Source organism: Brachyhypopomus gauderio, chromosome 11 (assembly GCF_052324685.1).
Source record: "Brachyhypopomus gauderio isolate BG-103 chromosome 11, BGAUD_0.2, whole genome shotgun sequence".
Taxonomy (NCBI): domain Eukaryota; kingdom Metazoa; phylum Chordata; class Actinopteri; order Gymnotiformes; family Hypopomidae; genus Brachyhypopomus; species Brachyhypopomus gauderio.
The window spans coordinates 16312409-16338646 of record NC_135221.1 but is presented as its reverse complement, the minus strand read 5'-3'; the positions used below and the strand labels follow the sequence as shown (position 1 = coordinate 16338646).

The window sequence follows — 26238 nt, the reverse complement described above, 5'->3', positions numbered from 1 at the left end:
TCCTTGAGTACTGATATAGTGTACTGATATAGTGTATAACAGCATCAGGAATAGGAACTATACATGTGAACTTTACATAGAGATATATACAAAATTGAAAATTACCTTTGAAAGCAATTCTTAATTTTTTATGGATCTTTTAATAGATTTTCCATGGAAAATACCTTAAAATTGTGGCTCCTGCAGTAAGAACCTCTGTCTTACTGTCAAGTGATTTCAAATAAATATGTCATCAAACAGTTGAAATGTGTTTTAAACAAACGTGTAGGTCAGAATAGGCTAGAATAGGTCAGAATTCACGAAGACTCGTGGAGACCGAGCATTTAAGGTGGTTGCTCCAAAACTGTGGAACACACTTTCTCCACATTTAAGATCAGCTGACACTGTAGATACTTTTAAAAAACAGCTAAAGACTTTCCTTTTTACGCAGGCGTTTAGTTAGTGGTGGAGGTTGCAGCCGTTGACCTTGTACACTGTATTTTATTTCTGTTTTATAGTGTGTGTTTTTGTGTCTTTGATTTATTTTATTTTATTTTCCGTTGTAAAGCACTTTGTGGCTTGTGCCTGTGAAAAGTGCTATATAAATGTATTTTACTTACTTTTTTACTTTACTTACTTACTTACTAGAATAGCTACACCTTGCATGCACCAATATTCTGTCCTCTAATGTGTTCTATACATGACTGACTGGTGATTACATTCTGAGCTTAGCTGAAAATGAAACTGGTTCCTATACACTATACAGCACCAAACACGACTTTATTGACCTGAAATTGCTTTTTTTTGACAGAATATTGACCCTCCAGTTAACTGTAAGCCAGACGAGATGAAGTTCTTCCTTGTGAATGGCTGACATTTCTAACAATTTTGGAGGAAATAGAATAAAAAGGCCTTTTTCCATGTGTTCACTTGAGTGCACAATATGTACAGTTGTGATCAAATTTATTCAACCCCCACTGAAATAAAGTGTTTTGGCCAGTTTGACATTGATTTTGATCATTTCAGTCATCTTATTTACAATTATATCAAAGAGGCACTTATAAATTAGACAAACATAACATAATATTTATGATGGAATAACCACAAATGTCTTTACTGTGCTCACATCATTATCAGTTTTATTCAACCCCCTAGTGACATTATTTTTTAGTACTTAGTACAACATCCTTTTCCAGTTATGACAGCTTTCAAGCGTGAAGCATAGCTTGACACAAGTGTCTTGCAGCGACCTATGGGTATCTTAGCCCATTTTTCATGGGCAAAAGCCTCCAGTTCAGTCACATTCTTAGGCTTGCGCACTGCAACTGCCTTCTTTAGGTCCCACCAGAGGTTCTCAATTGGATTTAAGTCTGGTGATTGCGATGGCCACTCTAGAATGTTCCAGCCTTTCATGTTCAACCATGCTCTAGTGGACTTGGATGTGTGCTTCGGATCATTGTCCTGTTGGAAGGTCCAACGTCTCCCAAGCCGCAGGTTTGTGACTGACTCCATCACATTTTCCTCCAAGATCTCCTGGTACTGAAGGGAATTCATGGTACCCTGCACACGTTGAAGCTTTCCTGTACCATTAGAAGCAAAACAGCCCCAAAGCATAATTGACCCCCCGCCATGCTTCACAGTAGGCAAGGTGTTCTTTTGTTCATAAGCCTGGTTCTTCCTTCTCCAAACATAGCGCTGGTCCATTGTCCCAAACAGTTTCATCTGACCACAGTACACTGTTCCAAAACCTTTGTGGCTTGTCCACATGACTTTTGGCATACTGCAGTCGACTTTTCTTGTTCTTTGGAGTCAGCAAGGGGGTGCGTCTGGGCGTTCTGGCATGGAGGTCTTCGTTATGCAGTGCGCGCCTTATTGTCTGAGCTGAAACTTCAGTGCCTACATCTGACAGGTCTTTTTTCAGTTCCTTAGCAGTCACGCGGGGATTTTTCTCCACATTACGCTTCAGGTAGCGCACAGCAGTCGCGGTCAGGATCTTCTTTCTGCCACGACCAGGTAACGTTTCCACTGTGCCCTTTAACTTGAACTTGCGAATGATACTTCCGATAGTGTCTCTTGGAATATTTAACAACTTCGCAATCTTTTTATATCCATTGCCATTCTTGTGAAGAGCAATAACCTCTTCTCTTGTCTTCTGGGACCATTCTCTTGCCTTCACCATGCTTGGAAACACACCAGTAGATGTCTAGAAGGAGCTGAGTATCACAGTCCTTTTAAATCTGCCTAATTGGTGCTTATCATGCTTGATTGCTGCTCGTTGACATCCACAGATGTTTTCAATACCTGATGGAAAACACTGGAATGAACCTCTGTTCTTAGGAGTGGTAGTCGTAAAGGGGTTGAATAATTGTGTCAATGAAGAAATCACAAAAAGGCCATTTAATACTTTATGACAAAAAAAATTGATGCTATCTTAGTTGCATTTAGTTCTTTAACAAGTCCTTGTAAGATTTCATTATGAACACAATTACAAATGTGCACTGAATTCCATAAAACCCTTCGCAGCATTGGGGGTTGAATAAATTTGATCACAACTGTAAATATTCAGGTTGTGTACCAAGAAGAGCCTAATTCACCCAGTTTATCCTGCCCAATAAAATAAATGCCACAGTACAGCTCCGGACCCCTCCCTTTGGGCATGTTTGTGTGGTTTCTTCTGTCTATGTCCATGTATGTATTTCTGTGGGTGTGGTTCTGTGTTTGTGTGTGTGTGTGTGTGTGTGTGTGTGTGTGTGTGTTTGTTGCACCAGTTAATTGTCTTATTTCCGTGACGTGATGCACTTATTCCTTCTTTATGTTAGAGTAGTTGATGTTGTGCCTGTTGCTCGTGTTTGTTAGCGTCGACTCCCTGTTGTGTTTGTGACATAGCCCTGCCCGTTTCTTGTTTCCTGCTACGTTTTTGTGTTGTTGGTGTGCTAAACGCTACAATAATAACGATCTTTGTGGAACTACCATTTAATATGGTACAATAATGATGATATGTAGGCAGAATATAGCTTCAATTCAGGATCCCTGATTTTTGTTTATGTTTAAAAGGTTAATTTAATGGTCTCTCAATTTAAATGCCCTCTATCTACTTTGTTCTCACTTTGGCTAGCAGTCAGTAATGCCACAATGCAGTACTGTGCAAAAATACATATTGCTCTTTATCTTGCCAGTTGCTTAATGTAGTGCCCAGAGCACTAAAGGAATTGCTCAACAAAGTTCTTCACCAGGCAAGTCTCAGCGGGTGAATACATCTTCCCATTACGGGGGCAAATACCAACTTGGGCTGCAGATGTAAATGAGAATGCTACAAAATCTCAGTGATGAAAATACCTTGCCCAACTACTACCACCATTCACATGATGGTGAGAGTTATGAAGTTATGTTACGCATCAACAACACTCCTTAAATACTGGAATCACAAGATGGCATTAAGAATTAATACCACAATATCACAATATTCTAGCTGGATTGAAAAAAACGGTATACAAGTCTATCCACAGTTATAGAAATGGTGGTGAATATAGGCAAGACACCAACTTCATGGTTACTTAAGAGGACAAATTTGCTCTTTCATATATTCTGATGCAATTTCACCCAAGCGTACATTAGTGAAATTTTGACATTAACTGTGCACCGATGATTCACTTCGGTGAGATGCTGAGAATGACACCACTTTCTTGCTAATAGCGTAATGGTGAAATGGTAACCACTCATTACAGTCAACAGAAAGGTACATCATAGTATCACAGCATGTATATGAAATATCTTGGATATATGAAATATGATGGATTCCCCTCGTTACTCCCACAGGCCCACTACCCCTATAGAGTTTAAGGATTTCACACATATGTGCTCTATCTGTGCCTCCAACTCATTACAGACATAACATGAAGCATACTTTTAAATTACTGTAGGCACTGTATTGCTCCATTACAATGTGCAGAGCAAAGAATGATCAAAAACCAGAATAAATGTAATAGCTACAACAGAATTGGAAAAGGGATATTTTACTATTTCATCTTTATCCATTCCTCTAACAATTATTAGCAATAATTTGAATCAAACTCTAGAGACAACAGGTTGGCTGGGCTACATCTGGACAAATGGTTAGACATCTAGACATCTGGACAAATGGTCAGACATCTAGACATCTGGACAAATGGTTAATGTCTAGACATCTGGAGTATTTTTACCTGGTAGGATTGATCATGTACAGCTGACAAATGGTTAGCTAACATCCAGTGTAAAAAGCTACCAGAGCATCTATGTTGCCTATTTGAATAGCATTAAATAAAAAACCATGGCCCTGTTCGAAATAGCTTACATACTATACAAACTACTGTCGTCTAACTTGTTGATGGCGTAGCCTCAAGATCTTTCCTTGTGAAAATATCCTGTTTTCAACCTTTCAGATTCAACCTTTTCCTGACATAACTATCTTGTTAATCCGTAGGAGAGCTTTATCGATAACAGGGTTGCCAACTTTTGACGTTCGCTTGGAGTGAGATTTTAACCTGGAGGAGGTGGCGAGTGTAAATTGTTGAGCGGGGGGGGAACGTTAGTTGTTGTATTATATCGCGATCGATCGATCACCTGTGGCTGACGACGCCTGACCGATCAACGAGTTCGACCAAAATATAATATTTTATTTTTGCAACTCATTTACATAATATCTGTCACATATGGAATTACATTTGTTTTTATTTTCAAGAAGTTTTACTTAATTAAGTTAAAGTTTAAAAATTTATTTACTTTAACTGACAAATTAAAATAAACTTTAACTTTAAAATAAATTACTTTAACTAAACTACTGGCAACGGCCACTTGCAGTACTGCTGCGTCCCACTGGGTGGCGCGGCCCACAGGTTGAAAACCGCCGCTGTAGTTTATTACAATTGATCATAACTTGAAAGTAACGTCATGTATGCAAACTATTAATATACTGGAAAACACAAACTCAATAACGATGCCATAGGAAACGATAGATGACGTTTCTAATGATTCACATTTACTATGAAGGGTACATGAAAATTCACGGTAAGATGCTAAATCAAATCAAATTAAATATATTTGTATAGCACTTTTCACAACATATGTTGTCACAAAGCGCTTTGTTGAGCTGGCCAAGCCACACGTATTTTCAAAAGTATAATTAATATAGGCAAATTAAAATAAGAGATCTTGTCGACTTTTACACATTCTTGCTCAGGAAAACGTCAGAGTAACTTGACTGGCCTATTTTAAATGAACCAACATGTTATGTGCAAGTGTTTTTTAAAAGTAAACAAACATACATATACACATATAAACACAATAGTAAACAGAATATCGAGGCATATAAGCTTGGGCATAGTTTTATGAGCGTGCCCGTTATTCTGACGTTTATCTCTGGTTTACCTGTTAGATAAATCTGCTAGACATCAGGTTGTATTTCATATGTGCTACTCGTATTCTGAAGCCGTTTCCTCCAAGCCCCAGTTAACATCCGGGTTAGTTGCTAAAATCCCGTGGTAGAAACCGCCATCCCGTGCTAAAGCGATATGGTTGTTATTTCATCTATGTTTTTATGTGTACATTGCAAGCAATAAAAGGAAAATTCGCAATATAACATTTGCTCTTTTTTTGGTTCCCTTCAAACGGACCTTTAGCGGGAAAAAACGGAGACACGCGCTACGCGATTGCGTCACTTCCTGTAATCGCTCCTGCTTCCTACATCATCCAATTGCACAGCCGGAGAGCCAACCGCAGTTTTAGACCTGCAGTTCTAGACCTGCAGTTCTAGACGTGCCGTAGTTTTAGATGTATGTAACGTAATATCCAGATAGTGTTTTAGTATGTCGCGGGAGCAGATGGAAGAATGATATTTATAAGCAACAATAATATATGATAGATACATGATAATGTCTGAAGGTCATTTTTGGGTTATCGTAATGTTTATGTCATGAAGGATGAATCTGGAAAGCGTTAGTGTGTCTTGGTTCGTTAGTTCTGGCTACCTTTATGGCTACTTTGTACTTCGACTTTGAGAGAAATGCTAGTCCTGCGAACGTAAATTTTTGCCGGGGGGGTGGTGGCGAACGTAAAATGGACAAAAATTAAGTATTATATTGCGATCGATCGATCGCCAGTGTTTGCGCCAGAGCGAACTGGTAACTCATTGAATCATAGATATGGATCAGAGGTAAATAAACTAGATTTTTTTTTCGGCGTGAGAAATCGGATGTGTGGCGTGTGAGCGAAAAACCCCAAGTATCACATAATATTTGCTAGTTGCATGCCAATGAAGGTATACGAGTAAAATAAATCACTCCTAACATTCTGGAAACTATGCTTACTCACTGAAAGCATCCCTCCTGTCGTGTTCGGGTCAAATCTGACCGATTTACAACTTAAACCACTCATAAATATTGTGTTTTACATCTGATTGCTGCAAGGCCTTATGCCATCCTCCACACTATGCACTGGAACATATAAAAGTGATGATCATCTTTTTCATTGGATTTTGAGTGTTTTAAACCAACGATTTACATCTGTGTTGTTGCCGGTCAAGCGTGACCGTCACAGGAAATAAATGGGTATTCAGAATATATTCATCTATGAGACAGAAAACATCCCCATACACACTCACACACACACACACCTACACACACAGACACACACACACTCACACACACTCACACACACACACCTACACACACAGACACACACACACTCATACACACACCTACACACACAGACACACACACACCCACAGACACACACCTACACACACACACACACTCGCTCTCTCACACACACACACGCACACCTATACAGACACCTAAACACACACACACACCTACACACACACGTAAACACACACAGACACACACACACACCTATACACACAGACACTCACTCGCTCACTCACTCGCTCACACACACACACCTACACACACACACACACAGACACACACATATACACACACACCTACACACACAGACACACACACACATGTTATGCCTATGTTTGCAAGGCCCCTCTGATCTGAGTGTGACATGCCACTCATGTGCATGAATTCACACACACACACACACACACCTACACACACAGACACACACACATACACACACACCTACAGACACAGACACACACACATGTTATGCCTATGTTTGCAAGGCACACTCTGATCTGAGTGTGATGAATTCACACACACACACCTACACACACAGACACACACACAGACACACATACACACACACCTACAGACACAGACACACACACATGTTATGCCTATGTTTGCAAGGCACACTCTAATATGAGTGTGATGAATTCGCACACACACACGCACACACACACACACTCACTCACTCACTCACTCACACACCTACACACACACCTAAACACACACAGACACACACACACACACTCACTCTCACACACACACACCTACACACACAGACACACCTACACACACACCTACAGACACAGACACACACACATGTTATGCCTATGTTTGCAAGGCACACTCTGATCTGAGTGTGACATGCCACTCATGTGCATGAATTCACATGCGCGCGTGCACACACACACAGACACACACAGACACACACACACACTCTCACTCACTCACACACCTAAACACACACACACACACACACACAGACACACACACCTAAACACACACAGACACACACACCTAAACACACACAGACACGCACACACACACACACCTACACACACACAGACACACACATATACACAGACACAGACACACACACACATGTTATGCCTATGTTTGCAAGGCCCCTCTGATCTGAGTGTGACATGCCACTCATGTGCATGAATTCACACACACACACACACACACACACACACACCTACACACACAGACACACACACAGACACACATACACACACACCTACAGACACACACACATGTTATGCCTATGTTTGCAAGGCACACTCTGATCTGAGTGTGATGAATTCACACACACACACACCTACACACACAGACACACACACAGACACACATACACACACACCTACAGACACAGACACACACACATGTTATGCCTATGTTTGCAAGGCACACTCTAATCTGAGTGTGATGAATTCGCACACACACACGCACACACACACACACTCACTCACTCACTCACTCACTCACTCACACACCTACACACACACCTAAACACACACAGACACACACACACACACTCACTCTCACACACACACACCTACACACACAGACACACCTACACACACACCTACAGACACAGACACACACACGTTATGCCTATGTTTGCAAGGCACACTCTGATCTGAGTGTGACATGCCACTCATGTGCATGAATTCACATGCGCGCGTGCACACACACACACAGACACACACACACACTCTCACTCACTCACACACCTAAACACACACACACACCTAAACACACACAGACACACACACCTAAACACACACAGACACACACACCTAAACACACACAGACACGCACACACACACACACACTCACTCACACACACACACCTACACACACACAGACACACACATATACACACACACCTACACACACAGACACAGACACACACACACATGTTATGCCTATGTTTGCAAGGCCCCTCTGATCTGAGTGTGACATGCCACTCATGTGCATGAATTCACACACACACACACCTACACACACAGACACACACACAGACACACATACACACACACCTACAGACACACACACATGTTATGCCTATGTTTGCAAGGCACACTCTGATCTGAGTGTGATGAATTCACACACACACACACCTACACACACAGACACACATACACACACACCTACAGACACAGACACACACACATGTTATGCCTATGTTTGCAAGGCACACTCTAATCTGAGTGTGATGAATTCGCACACACACACGCACACACACACACACTCACTCACTCACTCACTCACACACCTACACACACACCTAAACACACACAGACACACACAGACACACACACACACACTCACTCTCACACACACACACCTACACACACAGACACACCTACACACACACGTTATGCCTATGTTTGCAAGGCACACTCTGATCTGAGTGTGACATGCCACTCATGTGCATGAATTCACATGCGCGCGTGCACACACACACACAGACACACACACACACTCTCACTCACTCACACACCTAAACACACACACACACACACACACACACAGACACACACACCTAAACACACACAGACACACACACCTAAACACACACAGACACGCACACACACACACTCATCCACACACACACACCTACACACACACAGACACACACATATACACACACACCTACACACACAGACACAGACACACACACACACATGTTATGCCTATGTTTGCAAGGCCCCTCTGATCTGAGTGTGACATGCCACTCATGTGCATGAATTCACACACACACACACACACACACACACACACACACACACACACACACACACCTACACACACAGACACACACACAGACACACACACAGACACACACCTACAGACACAGACACACACACATGTTATGCGTATGTTTGCAAGGCACACTCTGATCTGAGTGTGATGAATTCACACACACACACCTACACACACAGACACACACACAGACACACATACACACACACCTACAGACACAGACACACACACATGTTATGCCTATGTTTGCAAGGCACACTCTAATCTGAGTGTGATGAATTCGCACACACACACGCACACACACACACACTCACTCACTCACTCACTCACTCACACACCTACACACACACCTAAACACACACAGACACACACACACACACACACCTAAACACACACACACACACACCTACACACACAGACACACCTACACACACACCTACAGACACAGACACACACACATGTTATGCCTATGTTTGCAAGGCACACTCTGATCTGAGTGTGACATGCCACTCATGTGCATGAATTCACATGCGCGCGTGCACACACACACACACACACAGACACACACACACACTCTCACTCACTCACACACCTAAACACACACACACACACACACACACACACACACACACACACACACAGACACACACACCTAAACACACACAGACACGCACACACACACACACACTCACTCACACACACACACCTACACACACACCTACACACACAGACACACACAGACACACACACACACACAGACACACCTACACACACACCTACAGACACACACACGTTATGCCTATGTTTGCAAGGTGGTGAAATTTTTTTTTGTGTGTTAAAACAGACCGGTCTCTGAAGACCGGGAACACTAAAGTAAAAAACGTGAGGTCAACAAAACCGAAGGGTTAAGCAATTTTTGCTGATTTTTAATACAAAATACCCTATGCCAGTAATCCAGTAGTTTAATTAAAAATAAAATATCTTCAGGAGACAAGCTGTGTGTGTAAATGACAAAATTAATCAAAACTCCCTAAAAGAACAGGGAAAATGAGGCATACTACTTCTATTTAAATACAAAATGTGGTGTACATTATCGTTTAAAACTTGTCAAATGTTAGGCCTATAGATTTGGCTAAAACAATTGAGAATCAATGGGCATATTTAACAAATAAACTCTTTATACAATGGATTATTACACTATACAAGCCCCTGAGCCTACGGCATGCATTGGAACTGCTGGTCTAGAACTGCAGTTGGCTGTCGTTAGCTACATTCCGAGCCGCTAGGTGGCGCATGTCTAAAACTACAGCACGTCTAGAACTGCAGGTCTAAAACTGCAGGTCTAGAACTGCAGTTGGCTCTCCGGCTGTGCAATTGGATGCATCTCCCTGCTGGTTGCAGCATGTATTGTAGACAGACAGGCTGCATAATGTTGGCCGGTGTATAATAACCTAATCATGTGCCAGCTATAATTAGCGCTATTAACATCCAGAGGCGAAATCAAATGAACGGCTTAAAACGGAGAATTATAGCAGTAGGCTATGTTCTTGTCTGAACCAGCAGGACTGTGTGCTGATAAAAAACTAATCACTATATGAACCAATATATTTGTGTTACTTTAATCGACAAAAACGTTTCCAATGTTTTTGCGCAAAATCTCAGGTATCGATTTTATTTACGAGCTTAAAATTTAACGGAAAAAGTATTCTCGACATTTGCAATATTTCCACCTACATTGCTTATGTAATGCATCCACAAACATTAACGACTCAAATGACATGTACATTTCCAATTGATGTGCTATATTCATCCTGCAGATGGCAACATATTGCATGGATGTAAAAGGATAAAAATAATTTATCATATCGATATACTAGTCTTCACGTGTTTGGGGTTGTTTTATAATATAAAATAATTCATAGTTAGTGCCTGTACGCCTCAGACGTGAAAGCACTAGCTAGTAATGGGTTTATTATAGTGTCTGACCCCGGGGACAGGAGCCTGTGTCCACGCACTCACATGTACTTTCCTTTCCTTTACTTTCGTTTGCTGTAAAACATCCGTCCTTTCATATTGCTGTGCTCAATTAACAGTCATATTAGATCTACACGTCTTCACTGTCAAGAATTCATCCTCCCACTGAGAACATACACGAAACTGAACTTTGTCTTTAAATCCTACTACCTGTAGGCCTGCGATTCCTTACAATTCACAAAATACTTATAGCTTATATTATAACTCATTAAAAGGCGATAAACCATTTTACTGTTGAAACTGGAGTTTTAGGCGTAGATTATGGCAAATGCATATAAACGTTTGATAAGGTTTGGTTTGTGAATGTTTGTGGGATGTAAGACATATTACTTGTCTTGAACTCATAAACAGTGATATTCTGTGGTCTGATCGACTTTTTTTGTAAATGTCCATTCTGTGGCGGCTTAAATTGAACTGGTGTTTTAAATTGAACTGATGCAATTCGGCTGAGCGACTTGGTGACTTTAAATGACATCAAATGATGATAAAATGATGATATGTTATCCTGCTACGTTGTTACAATGAGCACTGATCTGTCCTGGTTTCGTGCTTATTTGAAATGATTAGTTTCTTTTGTGTCGCCTGAATTTCGTCTTTCTATAGCCTATGTTACGAAAAGCGGCAAGCATAACCGGTTTTTAAACATTGCTTGAGAAAATAAATGTGTGTTGTAGCCCACTGGAGTCGAAACTCACACACCTGTATCCTAACTGCATCTCCCAGGTTAAGTGTGTGTGTGTGTGTAAGTGTGTGTGTGTTTGCCCCGCAGCCAACAGGCGGCTCATTTACATACTCAGTGCAGTAGATCCAGAGTTTTGACTGTAGGACCGAGTCAAAATGAGGGAGGGAGTCTAACATGGGCCTCAAGACTTCAAATTTGTCCTCCACCACAATCTGAGATGTATTTTAAGTTGCTTTGGCGGGGAGTAACGTCGAACATTAAACGTCGTCTGGGATAACTTTAATTATATTGACCAAGGTTTATTCACCAATTCAGAAAAAAACCATTAACAAGCGGGAAGTTCACGAGGACGTTATTTTGACAACCAAGAAGACAAAATGAAGTAAGTTATTGTCTTTATTATATGTCTTAAGCCGACATGCTGCGTGTGAAACAATAGTGCGGATGTTATAACGTGGAGATGCTGGTTTGGGCTGTAGTGTTACCGCCACACGTGGCATTACCAGCACTTAGAAGAGCTAACGTTAGCTGGCTAACTAGGACTAATGGGCTATATGAGCCATATTTCACGACTTAATTTATTTCAGTTGTCTCAGAAGGATGTGAATTGTCTTAAGCGATAACTTTTCCTGTGTTGTTTCGAAAGTTGTAGTAATTCTTCACACCAGCCAACGTACCTGGAGGGGTTTGATCGTGCGGTGTGTTTCAGGCGGACAAAGCGACCCAGCGTGTCCCTCTTGACTTTTAACTCAGAGAAACTCGAACAGTTTGGACTTGTGTCTCACAAGGACTCGAGGGAAAAGTGTTTATTGTCCTTGCGGTAGCCGGAGCTGCATGTGGGGTCTTGAACAGCTGGATGCTGACCCTCTCCTCTGTGATCAAGCACAGCATGTTTAACCTCTTTGTGCATATAACCTCTATATATATAATATGGTGTGTGTGTGTGTGTATGTATGGTGTGTGTATGTATATACATGTGTATGTGTGTGTGTGGGTGAAATAACCCACGTCTTGGCTAGTTAGCTACGCTGGTCTGACTTAGTTATTTTCCCTGACGCAAGCGCAAACACGCTGCACACTCCAGTGGTGCTAAGTCAATAGTGAAATAGTGATCTCGGTATCCTCTGTGTTAAAAGCAGGGAGGTGAGACGTGGTTACAGATGTTAGTGGCGTGCAGAAATATTTATTACTTGCTCAGTACGCTTAAAAACAGAACACAGTCAACATTGACAAATGGCACCTTCCTTTACAAATGCATCACATTTAGTGCTATGTAATAGTGAGGACAGGAGGTGTGTGTACCCTGGTGTACAGCAGTGAGTATGTTAACACAGTGTAAGTTACAATAGAAATCCCTTCATAAGCCAGGCTGCTGTGGACAAGGCAGTCCAGTGGGCCGCATCTAATCACATTAAACACAAAGCGTCCATACACTAACCCTAACCCTAACGAGTGATGCACACACTCTGCTTGTCACCTTACTTTAATTCAAGATGTCTCTCTCTTTTAAGTCTTCTGACCAGCTGCTCTCTGTGGTTTTGTTTCCATAACAACTTGCCAGAAGATTTGGCATGACCTCTGTAGTCATGTACAACTGAAATTAGTCACAGAGCAGAGACATGATGGTGGTTGTTCATTTATTCATTTCTTTGCACTCCTTTAGCTCAGTCACTTTCCAAAGTGTGTTTTACAAAAATGAAAGTGTATGGTAGGTAGAGAAGAAAGAAGAATTGTGTTTTGCGAAGGGAAATAATTTCATTTGAGGTTTCAAAGGATTCTGCACACGACGAATGTCCTCAAACGGAACAGTGTAGTTATGCAGAAGTGGCACTGACTAAGAAATGTTGGCCGGGCTCCTTGTCTTTGTTGAGCAAGTGTAGGAGTGTAGCCCTGCAGAACATGCTAAGTACCGCTCGCGGGAATTTAAATCCATCGGCTTTTGGCACTGTTGCGTGGAGCAGAAACATAGTGGCCAAGCGTGTGCTTATAATCTGAGAAGGTGTGTGTTCAGGCACATGCTCTCGATTCGAAAATGATTTTGAAAGACTTGCCAAAGAAAATGAGGCTACAGGGTGAAATCAAATCTTGTGCTCAGTAATGACGCTGAGATATTACTTTTCAAATCATTCTCCGATTACACGAGTGTGCCAAAGGGGGAAAGTCGGGTAAGGCCCGACGCCAAATCACAATGACATTTGGCTACTGAAATCGTGTCTCACCGAATGGTTAACGACACTTAAATAATCGCTCTCTCCATTATGTGCTTTATTTCCGTCTCTCTCTGTCCTTGTCCCCCACTCCGTCTGATGGAAGGATGGCTCCGTCGGTCTCGGTGGCGTTTCGGAGACGATGGTGGATGGCCTGCACGGCCGTGGTGGAGAACCTCGGCTTTTCGGCGGTGCTGCTCGGCTGGGGCTCTCTGCTTATCATGCTGAAAAGTGAAGGCTTCTACTCACACCTTTGCACAGGTATGTTGCCCCAGAAACGTGCTATAAACGGCTAAAAATAAAGAATAAGACCCGTAGAAAAATGAAAGGGTTTATAAATATACTTGGAAGCATGGTTCAGCCAATTAGGAGGTTGCATAACAGAGACACCAAAACAAACGCAACCAGACAGGCTGTTCACAGCTGGAAAACCCTGAAACATGACCTAGGGGCTCGGAGAAACCCGAGTTGTTCAATTGTCCAGAGACATTAATAAACTATAAACGGAGCACTTCAATCTTTCCGCTCTCCTGTGTTTTTGTGTCCATCTCTCTCTCTCTCTCTCTCTCTCTCTCTCTCTCTCTGTCCATCTCTTTCTCCCTTTTTTCTCTTTTCCTTCTTTCCTTTGCCATTGTAGAGAATGAGACGGAGGTGACTAACGCTAGCTCCCACCATGCTGGCGACGTGCCGTGGAGAAGCTGTGTAGAGCAGGAGGAGATGCTGAACTTGGGCTTCACCATCGGCTCCTTCCTGCTCAGCGCCGCCACTCTGCCACTCGGCATCCTCATGGACCGGTTCGGCCCCAGACCCTTGCGCCTCCTGGGGAGGTACACACACGCACACACTGCAGCAAGGAGGAACCAGAGTGTAGTAAAACACTCCTCTCTGGGCCCGGGTGGATGGGTTTGATAAGGCTAAGCCAGTTGTGCATGTGTTAATATAGATAAATACTGTCTGATTAGATTATCTGTGAGAGAGTTCTGTGTTAAAGTAGAAAATATTGACATTGATTCAGGCTTATGAATACATTAATTTCAGCCTTTTAATTATGAAAGACATAAATCACAATTAGGCCCCTTTGTATTATCATTAACCCCCCACTCTCTGTTTCTCTCTCTCCCTCTCTCTCTCTCTCCCTCTCAGTGCGTGTTTCGCATTCTCCTGCGCAATTATATCTATTTCAGCATATCAGCCTGAAGGTGAGATCTTGATATGAAGAGCAGAAGGCCTAAACCACATTTAGTGAATGCTGTACATTCTAAGTCACAGATCGGTCCTTTACACTCAAGGCATCAGATGTCATAACGTGATTAACGTGATTTGTTAACATCATTTAACATCATCTTGTTATATTGCCCTGCATCATCACACATGTTCAGTCAGAGACACCTTCCTTATACTGGCCACTTGATTAGGAAGACCCGTTGTACAGCTTTGCAGCAGAAATGTACCAAATCAAGTTGATGGTGACGTGTCCTTGCTATCTCAATGTCAAACGCACCTCACGAACCCACTCCCACTCCTTCTCTTTCTCTTCCCAGTTCTCTCTGCCCTCATCTTTCTTGCTCTGTCGCTCAACGGTTTCGGCGGAATCTGTCTGACCTTCACGTCTCTCATGGTAAGACCCAGGACAGGAAGGAGGTCCAAAGAAAAAAGCCGCAAGAGGTGGGGGAGGTGTTTGGGGGAGGTGTCAGGTTTGTTTTGTTTTGGCGTACTCCGCAGAGTTCCATGTGAGTTTAGTCATGCCAGGTATGTGTGTGCGTGTGCACATGTCTGAGGGAGGGACGGTGGGTGTGAGTAGGGTTGGAACACAGATGACCTGTAAAGGAAACTGTTTCCACCAACCAAAGCCAGAGTTTGCTACACGCCTTCTCAGCAAACTGCCAGCCACACTCCGCTACAACACACAAGGGCGCACACTCTTATAATGGTCTCATGCTAATCTGTACCCAAAATACCCTGGCCTGTCTCTAATGCCCTTACCTTAGCCATATTAGCCCTGCTGCCATGTAGCCATGTTTGCCTTGTAATTCTGTTATTTTTACGTATTTATGACTGGCATAAAACCAGATGGCTTTTGTTGCGTTACATTGAACACCATTGCTTATATATATACACACTGTTGTAAATGTTTGTGTCTATGTGTGTGAGGCCTACGAGATCATCTGACATGAAAGAGTTTATATTTATTTATATTTATTAGCTTATAGATGTATGCATGCGCACACACACACATTCTCCAGTGGCAGGCAGGCACACACTCCCACCATCTGTAGACTCTCCTACATTCCTGTGTGATCACTGGAGGAGCACGCGCTCAGACACTGTGCTGAACACAATTAGCCCTTTGCATCCAGTGACACTGTGTCCTGCCTTTCTAAGAAAGCCAACATAGCACGAAGTTCTCTCCCTCCTCCCTCCCTCTCTCCCCCCTCTCTCTCCATCTATCTCTCTCTCTCTCTCTCTCTCTCTCTCTCTCTCTCTCTCTCTCTCTCTCTCTCTCTCTCTCTCTCTCTCTCTCTCTCTCTATGTGGGCTTGCACCAGCATGGAGAGAGTTGCTCCATGCTGTTCTCACACTGAAGGTTATGCCCTTATCCACCTTCTCCTTCTTGAACACTCACTCTGCAGTAAACAAAGTGTGAAGGCGTTTCTTTTTTCCTTGTGACTATCACCATGCCTAACCCGGAGTTAGAATGATTTAAGAGTTGGGCCGGGACCGGGAGAAGACGTCCTTGTAAATCTTGTAGGGCGCGTTTAGTGTATACCACAGCCAAGCTGAATGATCAGCTAATTAGCAGAACACTTTCTGAATGGAATCGGGCACATGCACCTCTGGCTCTGCTTCGTTAAGCCGCACGTGGGGGTGTTTCATGAGTCTCAAGGGCGTGTGATTGCCCTCTATTGGCAGTTTTTTTTGTTATACGTCTGTCAACTGTCACGAGACACCATGGATGCAGTCTAATGTCCTTATTGTCACATTCCTGAATTAATGTGTGTACATACCGGTTTCTTAAATGTTAAGAATGGGTTGAATCTGTGTGACTTCAGTCTGAGAAACCAGGACAAACCCATTCACACCTACTTACCACTAGATTGTCACCTTGTCATTATTTATCACTTCTGTGTGCAACCTTGGAGAACTCCTGGGGTTTCTGTAGAAAAAACTTTCACACTCGGGTGGAATTCTGAGGAGGAATGTTCAAGCCGTGGCTACGTTAGGGCAGAATGGATAATTTATCTAACAGAAGTTTGATAAAATAAAATTCAACTTGAAATCTTTTGAATGTGATTTAAATTTCACATTAACAGTAGTCTCAAAAATCCACCAAGAGATATGACTGTTTTATATATATTTTATTTTATTTGACAGTAATTATAGTAATTATAAATAAACATTAGTGGCACCTACCCCATTCAGTTGACTTTTGAGATTAAAGTTTGAGATTATGCTTGGGAGACTTGCTACTGTATGGATCATTAAGGCACAACTAGAGTTGAAATAATAAATATTAATCTCAACAAACTGTGATCAGAATATTGGTCAGAAAAAAAAGGTGTGTGTGTATAATGCTGAATGCAGTCAGTGGTGTTACTACTATGGCTGTCATCTCTGTTACAGTTACCCAACATGTTTGGAAGCCTCAGCTCCACGGTGATGTCTCTGATGATCGGATCATACGCATCGTCCGCCGTCACTTTCCCCGGAGTTAAGGTACAAGTTCACGTGGTGCCCATCTGACGAGGCCATCGGTATAAGAATCTCTGATGGAAACACTCTTAAAAACATTAAGGAGAGATTATGTATAACAGTAGTGACTATATTTCAAATCAAAGCTTTTAATTCGTTGTTTAAGAACAACACTTATTTAAGCTGTAATACTATTGCAGCCATTGATATGTATTTCCTTAACATTCTTTAAATTGTAATAATGTATAATTATGATAATTTATATATAATTTTTTTCCCAAACCATTCAAAAATTGTATTGGGGAAACAGAATCATAAAAAAACCCATACATTTATTTTATGTCGAAAGAATTTCAGTTGGAAGGAAAATTAGGTCATGGTGTGCTTTAAGGTAGTGGGGGAGGGGCACGTTTGACTTTCTGTCATGCAAAGCCTCACAGGTATTGCATCAGAAACAGCAGATGACATCATGTGTGATGTGGTGGCACCGGTCAAACCATGAACACTACAGGAAAAACGAATGGGAGTACCTGTTTAATAGTCTACCACAGAAACACGATCCATCATATCTCTGTTTTTCTCTCTCTCCGTAGTTGATATACGATGCTGGGGCTCCATTCACTGTGATCATGTGGGTCTGGGCGGCCCTCGCAGTCCTGGTCTTCTTCAACTGTTTTCTGAACTGGCCAGTGGAGCCCTTCCCTACACCAGAGGAGATGGAAACGTCAGTGTAAACGCGTTTTATTACGTTCATTTCCATGATGTCCTGAAGGCAAAGCCATACTCGAGGCTACCACAAGGGAGGAAAGAGCCTGTTTAAAACATTGTGGGGGTGGGTTGAGGATAAGTTGGGGTTAATGAATTCTACACTCTGCCCAGGCAGGATTCTGAGTGAGACTAGCATACTTGTGTGGTGCTGTGAACCAGGCAGCTTTTGAGTCACACTCTAGTGCATCCAGACATCACTTAATAATAAAAAGAAAAAATAATGTAGTATTATTTATAGTATTATTTAAAATAATATATTATAATATTATAGTATATTTAAAATAATAAAAAGCAGAAATAAAGACTTTGAAATTGTAACAATTTTTAAAGAACAAAATGTAGTCTTGTGTGCATATGTGCCCCTTCACAAGGTAAATTGAAGGGTTCTGTAATTAAGTCTATTAACAAAGCAACAGGAAATCTGACCAATGGATTGTATGACTTTGACCACAGGGTTCAGCCTATAGCATCCTGGCCCAGGAGATTAATAAAACTTCACTGTCCATGTTCACACTACCATACGCAGTGAAGCGTGCCAGGGAGAAGCACCCCGTTCCTAACCGAACTACGAGAGGTGTACCTGGCCAGCAGCTCGCCTGCAGCGTACATCTCCGTTTGGTCACCTGTGTTTTGTAGACCGCTGAGCTCCATTTTGTAATCCAAGCAATAATCTGAGATCACAAGCAGTAGTGCAACACCTGCGTTCTTTTCCCCCTGCCCCTTCAGGAAGAAAGTGCGCTCAGGTAAGGACCCTCAAAACGCCACACTGACCTCATCTGGGGAGAAGCTGGAGGAGAAGTCGTACCTCGTGTCCGAGCCCCTGACGGGTACTGCCCCAGTTACCCCTCGTGAGTCCCCCCTGCCCTGTCAGTCCAACCCCACTCAACACCAAAACACCACACGCTTTTACCCAAACACACACTTCGATCTCACCTGACTAGACGTGAGTATGTGGTACAAGGATCTTCTCTGAGGAACACTGAGGAGCCGTGGTGATGCTTCCTCCTGCTGCTTTGGTTACGGGAAACCTGGTCCTGTGTCACCTGTAGTGAAACTGACTCCAGCAGTGCGCTTGTGTTACACGTTGTCTCGGGTGTAAGTTGCTTGGCGTCTGCAGAGGGAATAGCTACTGTAATTGTGATTAGAGTTCACTACTACTCTAACCACAGAAGTTTGTCAGTTCGTTCCGACAGAAGTTTGCGGAGGCCGCAGACCAGTGTAGGGTCTTGCTGCACAGGGCCACAGAGTTCATGCACATCTAATGAGTTTCTTAAGCAACTGAGACAGTGACATAACTCTCCCCGTCGTGGACAAAAAACAAACCCTAAGTGCTTTTAATAACGTCTGAATTCCAAACATTATTGGGTGCATTTTATTTTCAATTCTTTGGGGCTTACATGTAAACAGCCTCTCTCAGGAGTCAAATAAATGGAGAAATCCCAATGAATGCTGACACACACTAAGAAATTGCTGTTTTTTAATTTTATTTTATAAAACAACGTTCTCATTGGGGGCTGGACATGAACATGAAAGGCCTATTCCCACAGTTCTGGTTATATTTAGGTTAGCATTGACTGCCATCATCATGCCATCCTGGTCATGATCCAGGATTTGAGCTGTGACTTTGACTCACCCTGTATTTGAGCTGTGACTTTGACTCACCCTGTATTTGAGCGGTGACTTTGACTCACCCTGTATTTGAGCGGTGACTTTGACTCACCCTGTATTTGAGCGGTGACTTTGACTCACCCTGTATTTGAGCGGTGACTTTGACTCACCCTGTATTTGAGCGGTGACTTTGACTCACCCTGTATTTGAGCGGTGACTTTGACTCACCCTGTATTTGAGCGGTGACTTTCTCACCCTGTATTTGAGCGGTGACTTTCTCACCCTGTATTTGAGCTGTGTCTTTGTCTCACCCTGTATTTGAGCTGTGTCTTTGACTCACCCTGTATTTGAGCTGTGTCTTTGACTCACCCTGTATTTGAGCTGTGTCTTTGACTGATCCTGTATTTGAGCTGTGATGTTCACTGACCTCATATTTGAGCTTTAAGTGTGACCGATGTCCTCCTGCCCCTCCCCCTCTTTAGCCTCCATTCCATTTCGGCGCTCGGTCTTCTCCCCGATCTTCCTGTGGAGTCTGATCACCATGGGAATGACTCAGCTGCGCATCATCTTCTTCATGGGAGCCATGAACAAAATGCTTGAGTTCATCATCACACGAGGCAGTGATGATCGTAAGCACACACACTCTGAGCCTACCCAGTCACAGCTGCCACGCCGTTTCTATTTTCCCTTGATTTTTGTTTCTTTTGCAATTCTGCAGTACCCGATGAAGTAATGGAAAAGGCTGGGGAGGAAGGTGAGATGTGTGTAACACATTTATGTTTGAACTTGTTGAACTTGTTAAAGGAATTCTTTAAACCGTGTCTGAATCTTGACACATTCAGTGTATTCAGGTTCACTAAGGTGGTGCAGTGAGATAGAGAAGTATGTAGACAGTGACACTTTTTCCTAAGGATCAGCTAAAAAGCACATTCATTCCATTTCAAGCCAACGGTTTAAGATTGCACAGTGTGTGCTGTTGTGTATTTGTGTTGTGTATGTGTGTGTGCTGATGTGTATGTGTGTGTCGTTGTGTATGTGCGTGGTTTTGATGTGTGTGTGTGTGTGTGTGTGTTGATGATGTGTGTGTGGTTCTGGTGTGTGTGTTGATGTTCCTCTCTGTTTGGTATTTCAACAGTGGGCTTCTACTCCTCCATCTTTGGCACGCTACAGCTCCTGTGCCTGCTCACCTGCCCTCTGATTGGCTACATCATGGACTGGAAGATGAAGGAGTGTGATGAGAAGACTGACGTGAGGTGAGACACTCCAGCAAACGTGCTGTTGTTCATAAACTCTCAAAACAACGTGCGATAAACAAAAATTTATTACCCCGCCATTGCAAAATGTTCCAATCATCCCCCAACAGTGGCGTTTCAGTCAAGCCCAAGCGTGACAGAAAGATCCAGAAGGTGACGAACGCCATGAGAGCCTTCCTTCTCACCAACCTGCTGCTCGTCCTGTTCGGCATCACCTCCCTCATCAACAGCCTGCCGTTGCAGGTAAGCGGAGCTGCCCTGTACCGCGCGCGAGCCAGCGGCAGTTGCGGGGCTGGTTCGTTGACCCAGTTAGCGCTCGCTTCAAGCGCCAGCCAGTGGAGGAGGGCGTTCATGTTCCGATTAGGAGCTGTCGGATCACGGAGGAGAGAGTCAGAGGGGCAGACTGTCTGATCTGGGTGGGTCTGGGTGGATCTGGGTGGGTCAGGTTCAGTACCTGGCCTGAGGTGTTCTGTTGCATTCAGACATGCTAAATTCTCAGTGATTACATCATATTGCTGTGCACCACCTCTACAACTCTTATCAGATGGGATCCTACGTGATGTATTTGCATTTGACGACGTGTAGAATACATTTGTTCGTGGGCGTTGGATTATTGTAAACAATGCCAACTGAATTTTTTGCGTTTCATTCGTTAATTACTGAACCCTCAGGCTAAACACAGAACAGGGCGTTCCTGTGACCAGAAACCCTCCACACCTATTGATCTATGCAAGTGTAATCTAGCCGGAATATCTGCCATGTAAGTCATAAATACTTTGGTGTCAATTTGTATTTTTATGCCCAATAACCCAAAATGGACACAGTGTATATTTGGGGACCTCCAGCCTTTTCAATCGTCCCACATGAAAATGTATATTTTAGGATTTTTCTAACATTGCGTTTGAAACTTTGGTTCATTGGCATGTTGGCATTCGTGATTCCTCCAGAAATGCCTCCTGAACGTGTTTGGCCTGAGGCTCGTCCACTGAAAGGGCAAAGCCTCCCAGTAAACGTTTTGGTTTCTCTTCGTCACACTTGTTAAATCAATATTCAAGAAATGTTTCTGCATATTTTTGTGTTCGTTTTCTTGCCTGTTGTACCACTGAATCGGTGCCTGGTGTTGAGGAACTAGTAGAGGTAGATGGATGGAGGAATCTGTCCGTTTTTATCTGCTGCGGTACCAGTGATGAAGTACTTTTGTGAAAAAAATTTAATGTATTAATTAGTTATATGACCTAGAATAACATATAAACCTGAATGGTGTTTTGTATATATATTTTGTATATATATTTCAGAGTAGGAAATTCATTGGCCAGTCAATATTCTAGTTGATGGATATAAATGATTTGGAACAGGGCTTCATATGTCAAACTTTTTTTTAAACACGTTGGCGGTTAAAAACCATTGAATATGATTCACAAAATGAGATGGGAGCATTCACTCATAATGAGCCAGTTGGCCAATTTGAACAATAGTCCATGACTGCGGCACTAATGTTGCTATGAATAAAATCAATAGAAATTACTTTCAGTTCCAGATTGAATGAGTAGTGAAGAAGACCTAGACAGAAGTAGCTTATGTATCGTTCTGGTTTATGTTTCCGTGTTGGATTTTCTCAGAATGCAGCACTACCTGTTTGCTCATTCTAGGGCCACCCCGCGTTACTATTAGAGTTCTACGGATACGCTAATTTCCTCTTTGCTCCAACATACAATAGAAGGTATTTGTGCTGTCACTGCAGTTACGCCACTATGTAGTGGCAGAAACACTGAGTGACAGCATTAGTGTTCAGTGTGAATGCCACGAAAACATCTAAAATATTTAAGCATTTTTCTGTCATGGTACTGTTTTAATGTTTTTTACTTACTGCTAAAAGCTGAATAAAAGAGAAGTCAGTGTTTGCTAACCAAGACGCTTATTTAGACAGTTAGCCAGATAATGGTAGACCTGGTAGTTATACTTGGAACATAGAAGGATTAAAGATTACAGTGAATGCAATAATTTGTTTTAATGGGTTAACATTGGAGGAGAGGTTGTTTTACACGCCCAATATATAACATTACTGAATGGCAGTGATTGCTTTGAACTGGCAGTCCTAGCTAGCTTACAGGTAGCTCATTATTTTAACCCAATAAATGCTGCAGTAAGAATGTTTGTACAGAACTGTTCACATGCAACCAGAATATCAACTGGTTTCACCAACAAGTGCCAATTAGATGTACGACAAAAGCATCAAGGCTTCTGTAGAAAGAGCTTAGTGTTTCCTGACACTTCAATCAGGTACACAGCTAGGAATGTAGGGAAAACTGGCAACGTCCACAGTTTCTGTGGCAGTTTAGATGGATTGCTGGCAAGTAGTACTTTAATTTAATAATCTCGTAATTGATTTGATCACTCCGGGTTTCGCCATTTCCCCTAATAAGGCCGTTAGTCTGAGTATGGGGGTATATTCCTGCAGAAAAGTTAATGCGTGTGCTCTATTCATCAACCATAGCAGCGTGCAAGGCCACACACTAGTGGCTAGTACAAGACCTCCTGGCCTTTGTTTTCAACATTTGGATCAATAAAAACCTGAACTTGATCAGACCTGCAGTTGCAGTTAAAACCACAGATGGTATATACGAGTGTCCATTGTGCTACAACTCCGTATAAATAATCAGGATTTCCAAAAAGGAAGCTGCCATCTTGTGTGAGCTCGCGCAACACATCAGAACCAGTGCAGGAGCGTGTGCAGTGTAGAGTGCCAGTGGGACAGTATCTTCCTTTGATTTCATTTGTTTCTACAGTAAAGGGATTTGGGACAGTCGAGCTCAAGCGTTTGTTAGTGCTTGTTGATTGTTGGGCTCACACCAATTCTACTGTCCTACTGACCCAAAACCTGTTTGCTGCAGAAAAAATAAACTTGCTACTTTTTGTGTAATACTCCTTTCCAAACTCAAAGGAAAATCATGGCTATGTGAGAAAATAAAATTAGTTTTAAGCTGTTTAGTTCCATTCACTATGGTCACACTTATTGGTCCCTCTAGAGTCTGACAAACCCAGAAAACAAACTTTCGTTTTAATAAGGAATTTTTTAAAGAATTGAAACATACCACTCCTGCAGAATTTGCAAACTTAGAATTTTTGCTTTGATCACCAAATGTTACCATTGAAAATATGATATTGATTACTACAGCTTTTGAAAGCCATAGTATTTCAACAGGCATATGTGCTAATATATATACTCCTGAATAATAAAAATGTGTGTGAAACGTCTTTGATGGAGGAGCAGAGAAATGTACCAATCTTATCGTTTGCTTTGCAAAGTTACTGCACAGTTGGACTGTTTCTATAATATATTTAATATATCCTGTACATTATTATTTTGGGTCTAGATTTTGACGTTCATCTTGCACACCATGGTGAGAGGATTCATCCACTCTTGCTGTGGAGGACTGTATGCTGCAGTGTAAGAACACACACACACACACACACACACACACACACACACACACACACAAGTCTAGTCTCATCTTTAAGATATTAACTCTCAACTCGTAAACAAACAAGTCATCATTCCGTTTTCACTAGCACTTGTTAGCCTACTAACCTTCCAGGCATAGCAAGCTTTCGATTAGACCCTCTTACTTTTCCCCCTAACACGCAGCTTGTTTCATATATTTCACGTCCAGGCAATTCACCAAAATATTGCGTTGCAAGAGACATTTTGGTAGGCGATGCGTTTGAGATGATGGTTTTCTCTTCGTGTCCACACAGTTATCCCTCTAACCACTTCGGCACTCTGACGGGGCTGCAGTCTTTGATCAGTGCCGTGTTCGCCTTGCTGCAACAGCCTCTGTTCATCGCGATGTTGGGGCCTCTCAAGGGCGACCCCTACTGGGTAAGGCACATGTGCGCACGCACCGCGCCCTATTCATAAGACTGTATGGAGTTGGTGGTGAGAAGTTTAAATATAGTGTGGTAATACAACAAACCATATTGGCAGCTTGGTATTCAATGCCACAAGATAGATGTTGGATGTATGATTAGTCAATTGTGTACATGTTAATACTTTTATTTAGGCAATGTAATAAGGTTTTAAGCTAAATTGCTCACATCTGTGTTGTCTGTTAACATGATGCAGTTGTACCTAATACATAACGAGATTTGTTTTTTCCTCCAATCAGATTAATGTGGGACTACTGATCCTGTCATTGGCTGGCTTCCTGTTGCCAGGATACCTTTACTATCATCGCAGACACCTTGTGCAAGAGAAGGCAAAACTAGACAAGGCAGTTGGAAAAGAGAGAGAAGCTCTCAACCAGACAGAACCCAGTGGTGTTAATCACTTTATCAATGGTCATGTCCCAGAAGCCTAGAGCCAATGAAAAAGAGCATTTGGTACCCAGGCAAACACGTCTTTGCTTTTTTCTTTCCATTAAACAACAACTCCAAAGTCGGCACCAAACATATCAACCCAGATGTTATCTGGGAAGTGTTCAATGTGTTTATTGCACATTTTAGTAGCTTCACTTGCTGGTGCTTAATTATTTATAGCCATGAGATTTCAAACAACTTTAAAATATTACACAACTTGAA

General features: G+C 42.3%; 2 protein-coding genes across 5 annotated transcripts in view; one reads left to right on the top strand and one right to left on the bottom strand.

Moving 5' to 3' along the window:
- The window catches only part of LOC143527303 (uncharacterized), a 20315-nt gene extending 7299 nt beyond the window's left edge, over positions 1 to 13016 (bottom strand). For 2 of the 3 annotated variants that reach the window (XM_077022435.1, XM_077022434.1), the window contains exon 1: positions 5383 to 5651. The gene's annotated coding sequence lies outside the window, so the exon portion shown is untranslated. Of the gene's footprint in view, positions 1 to 5382; positions 5652 to 12812 lie in introns of those variants that run through there. The other variant, XM_077022436.1, reaches the window with a different exon arrangement.
- slc43a1a (solute carrier family 43 member 1a) lies at positions 4881 to 26238 on the top strand. Of its 2 annotated transcripts, none has more exons than XM_077022403.1 (15): positions 4881 to 5022; positions 14449 to 14603; positions 14980 to 15169; positions 15486 to 15541; positions 15884 to 15960; positions 17963 to 18055; positions 18625 to 18755; positions 19526 to 19647; positions 20890 to 21036; positions 21126 to 21161; positions 21543 to 21660; positions 21771 to 21903; positions 25035 to 25108; positions 25417 to 25540; positions 25827 to 26238. In XM_077022403.1, exons 2-15 carry the CDS (start codon positions 14450 to 14452, stop codon positions 26016 to 26018), a joined length of 1647 nt encoding a protein of 548 aa, XP_076878518.1. In that variant the 5' UTR covers positions 4881 to 5022; position 14449; the 3' UTR covers positions 26019 to 26238. The 2 variants fall into 2 exon arrangements, with proteins under 2 accessions (XP_076878518.1, XP_076878517.1); XM_077022402.1 differs by lacking the exon at positions 4881 to 5022 and adding an exon at positions 12214 to 12517.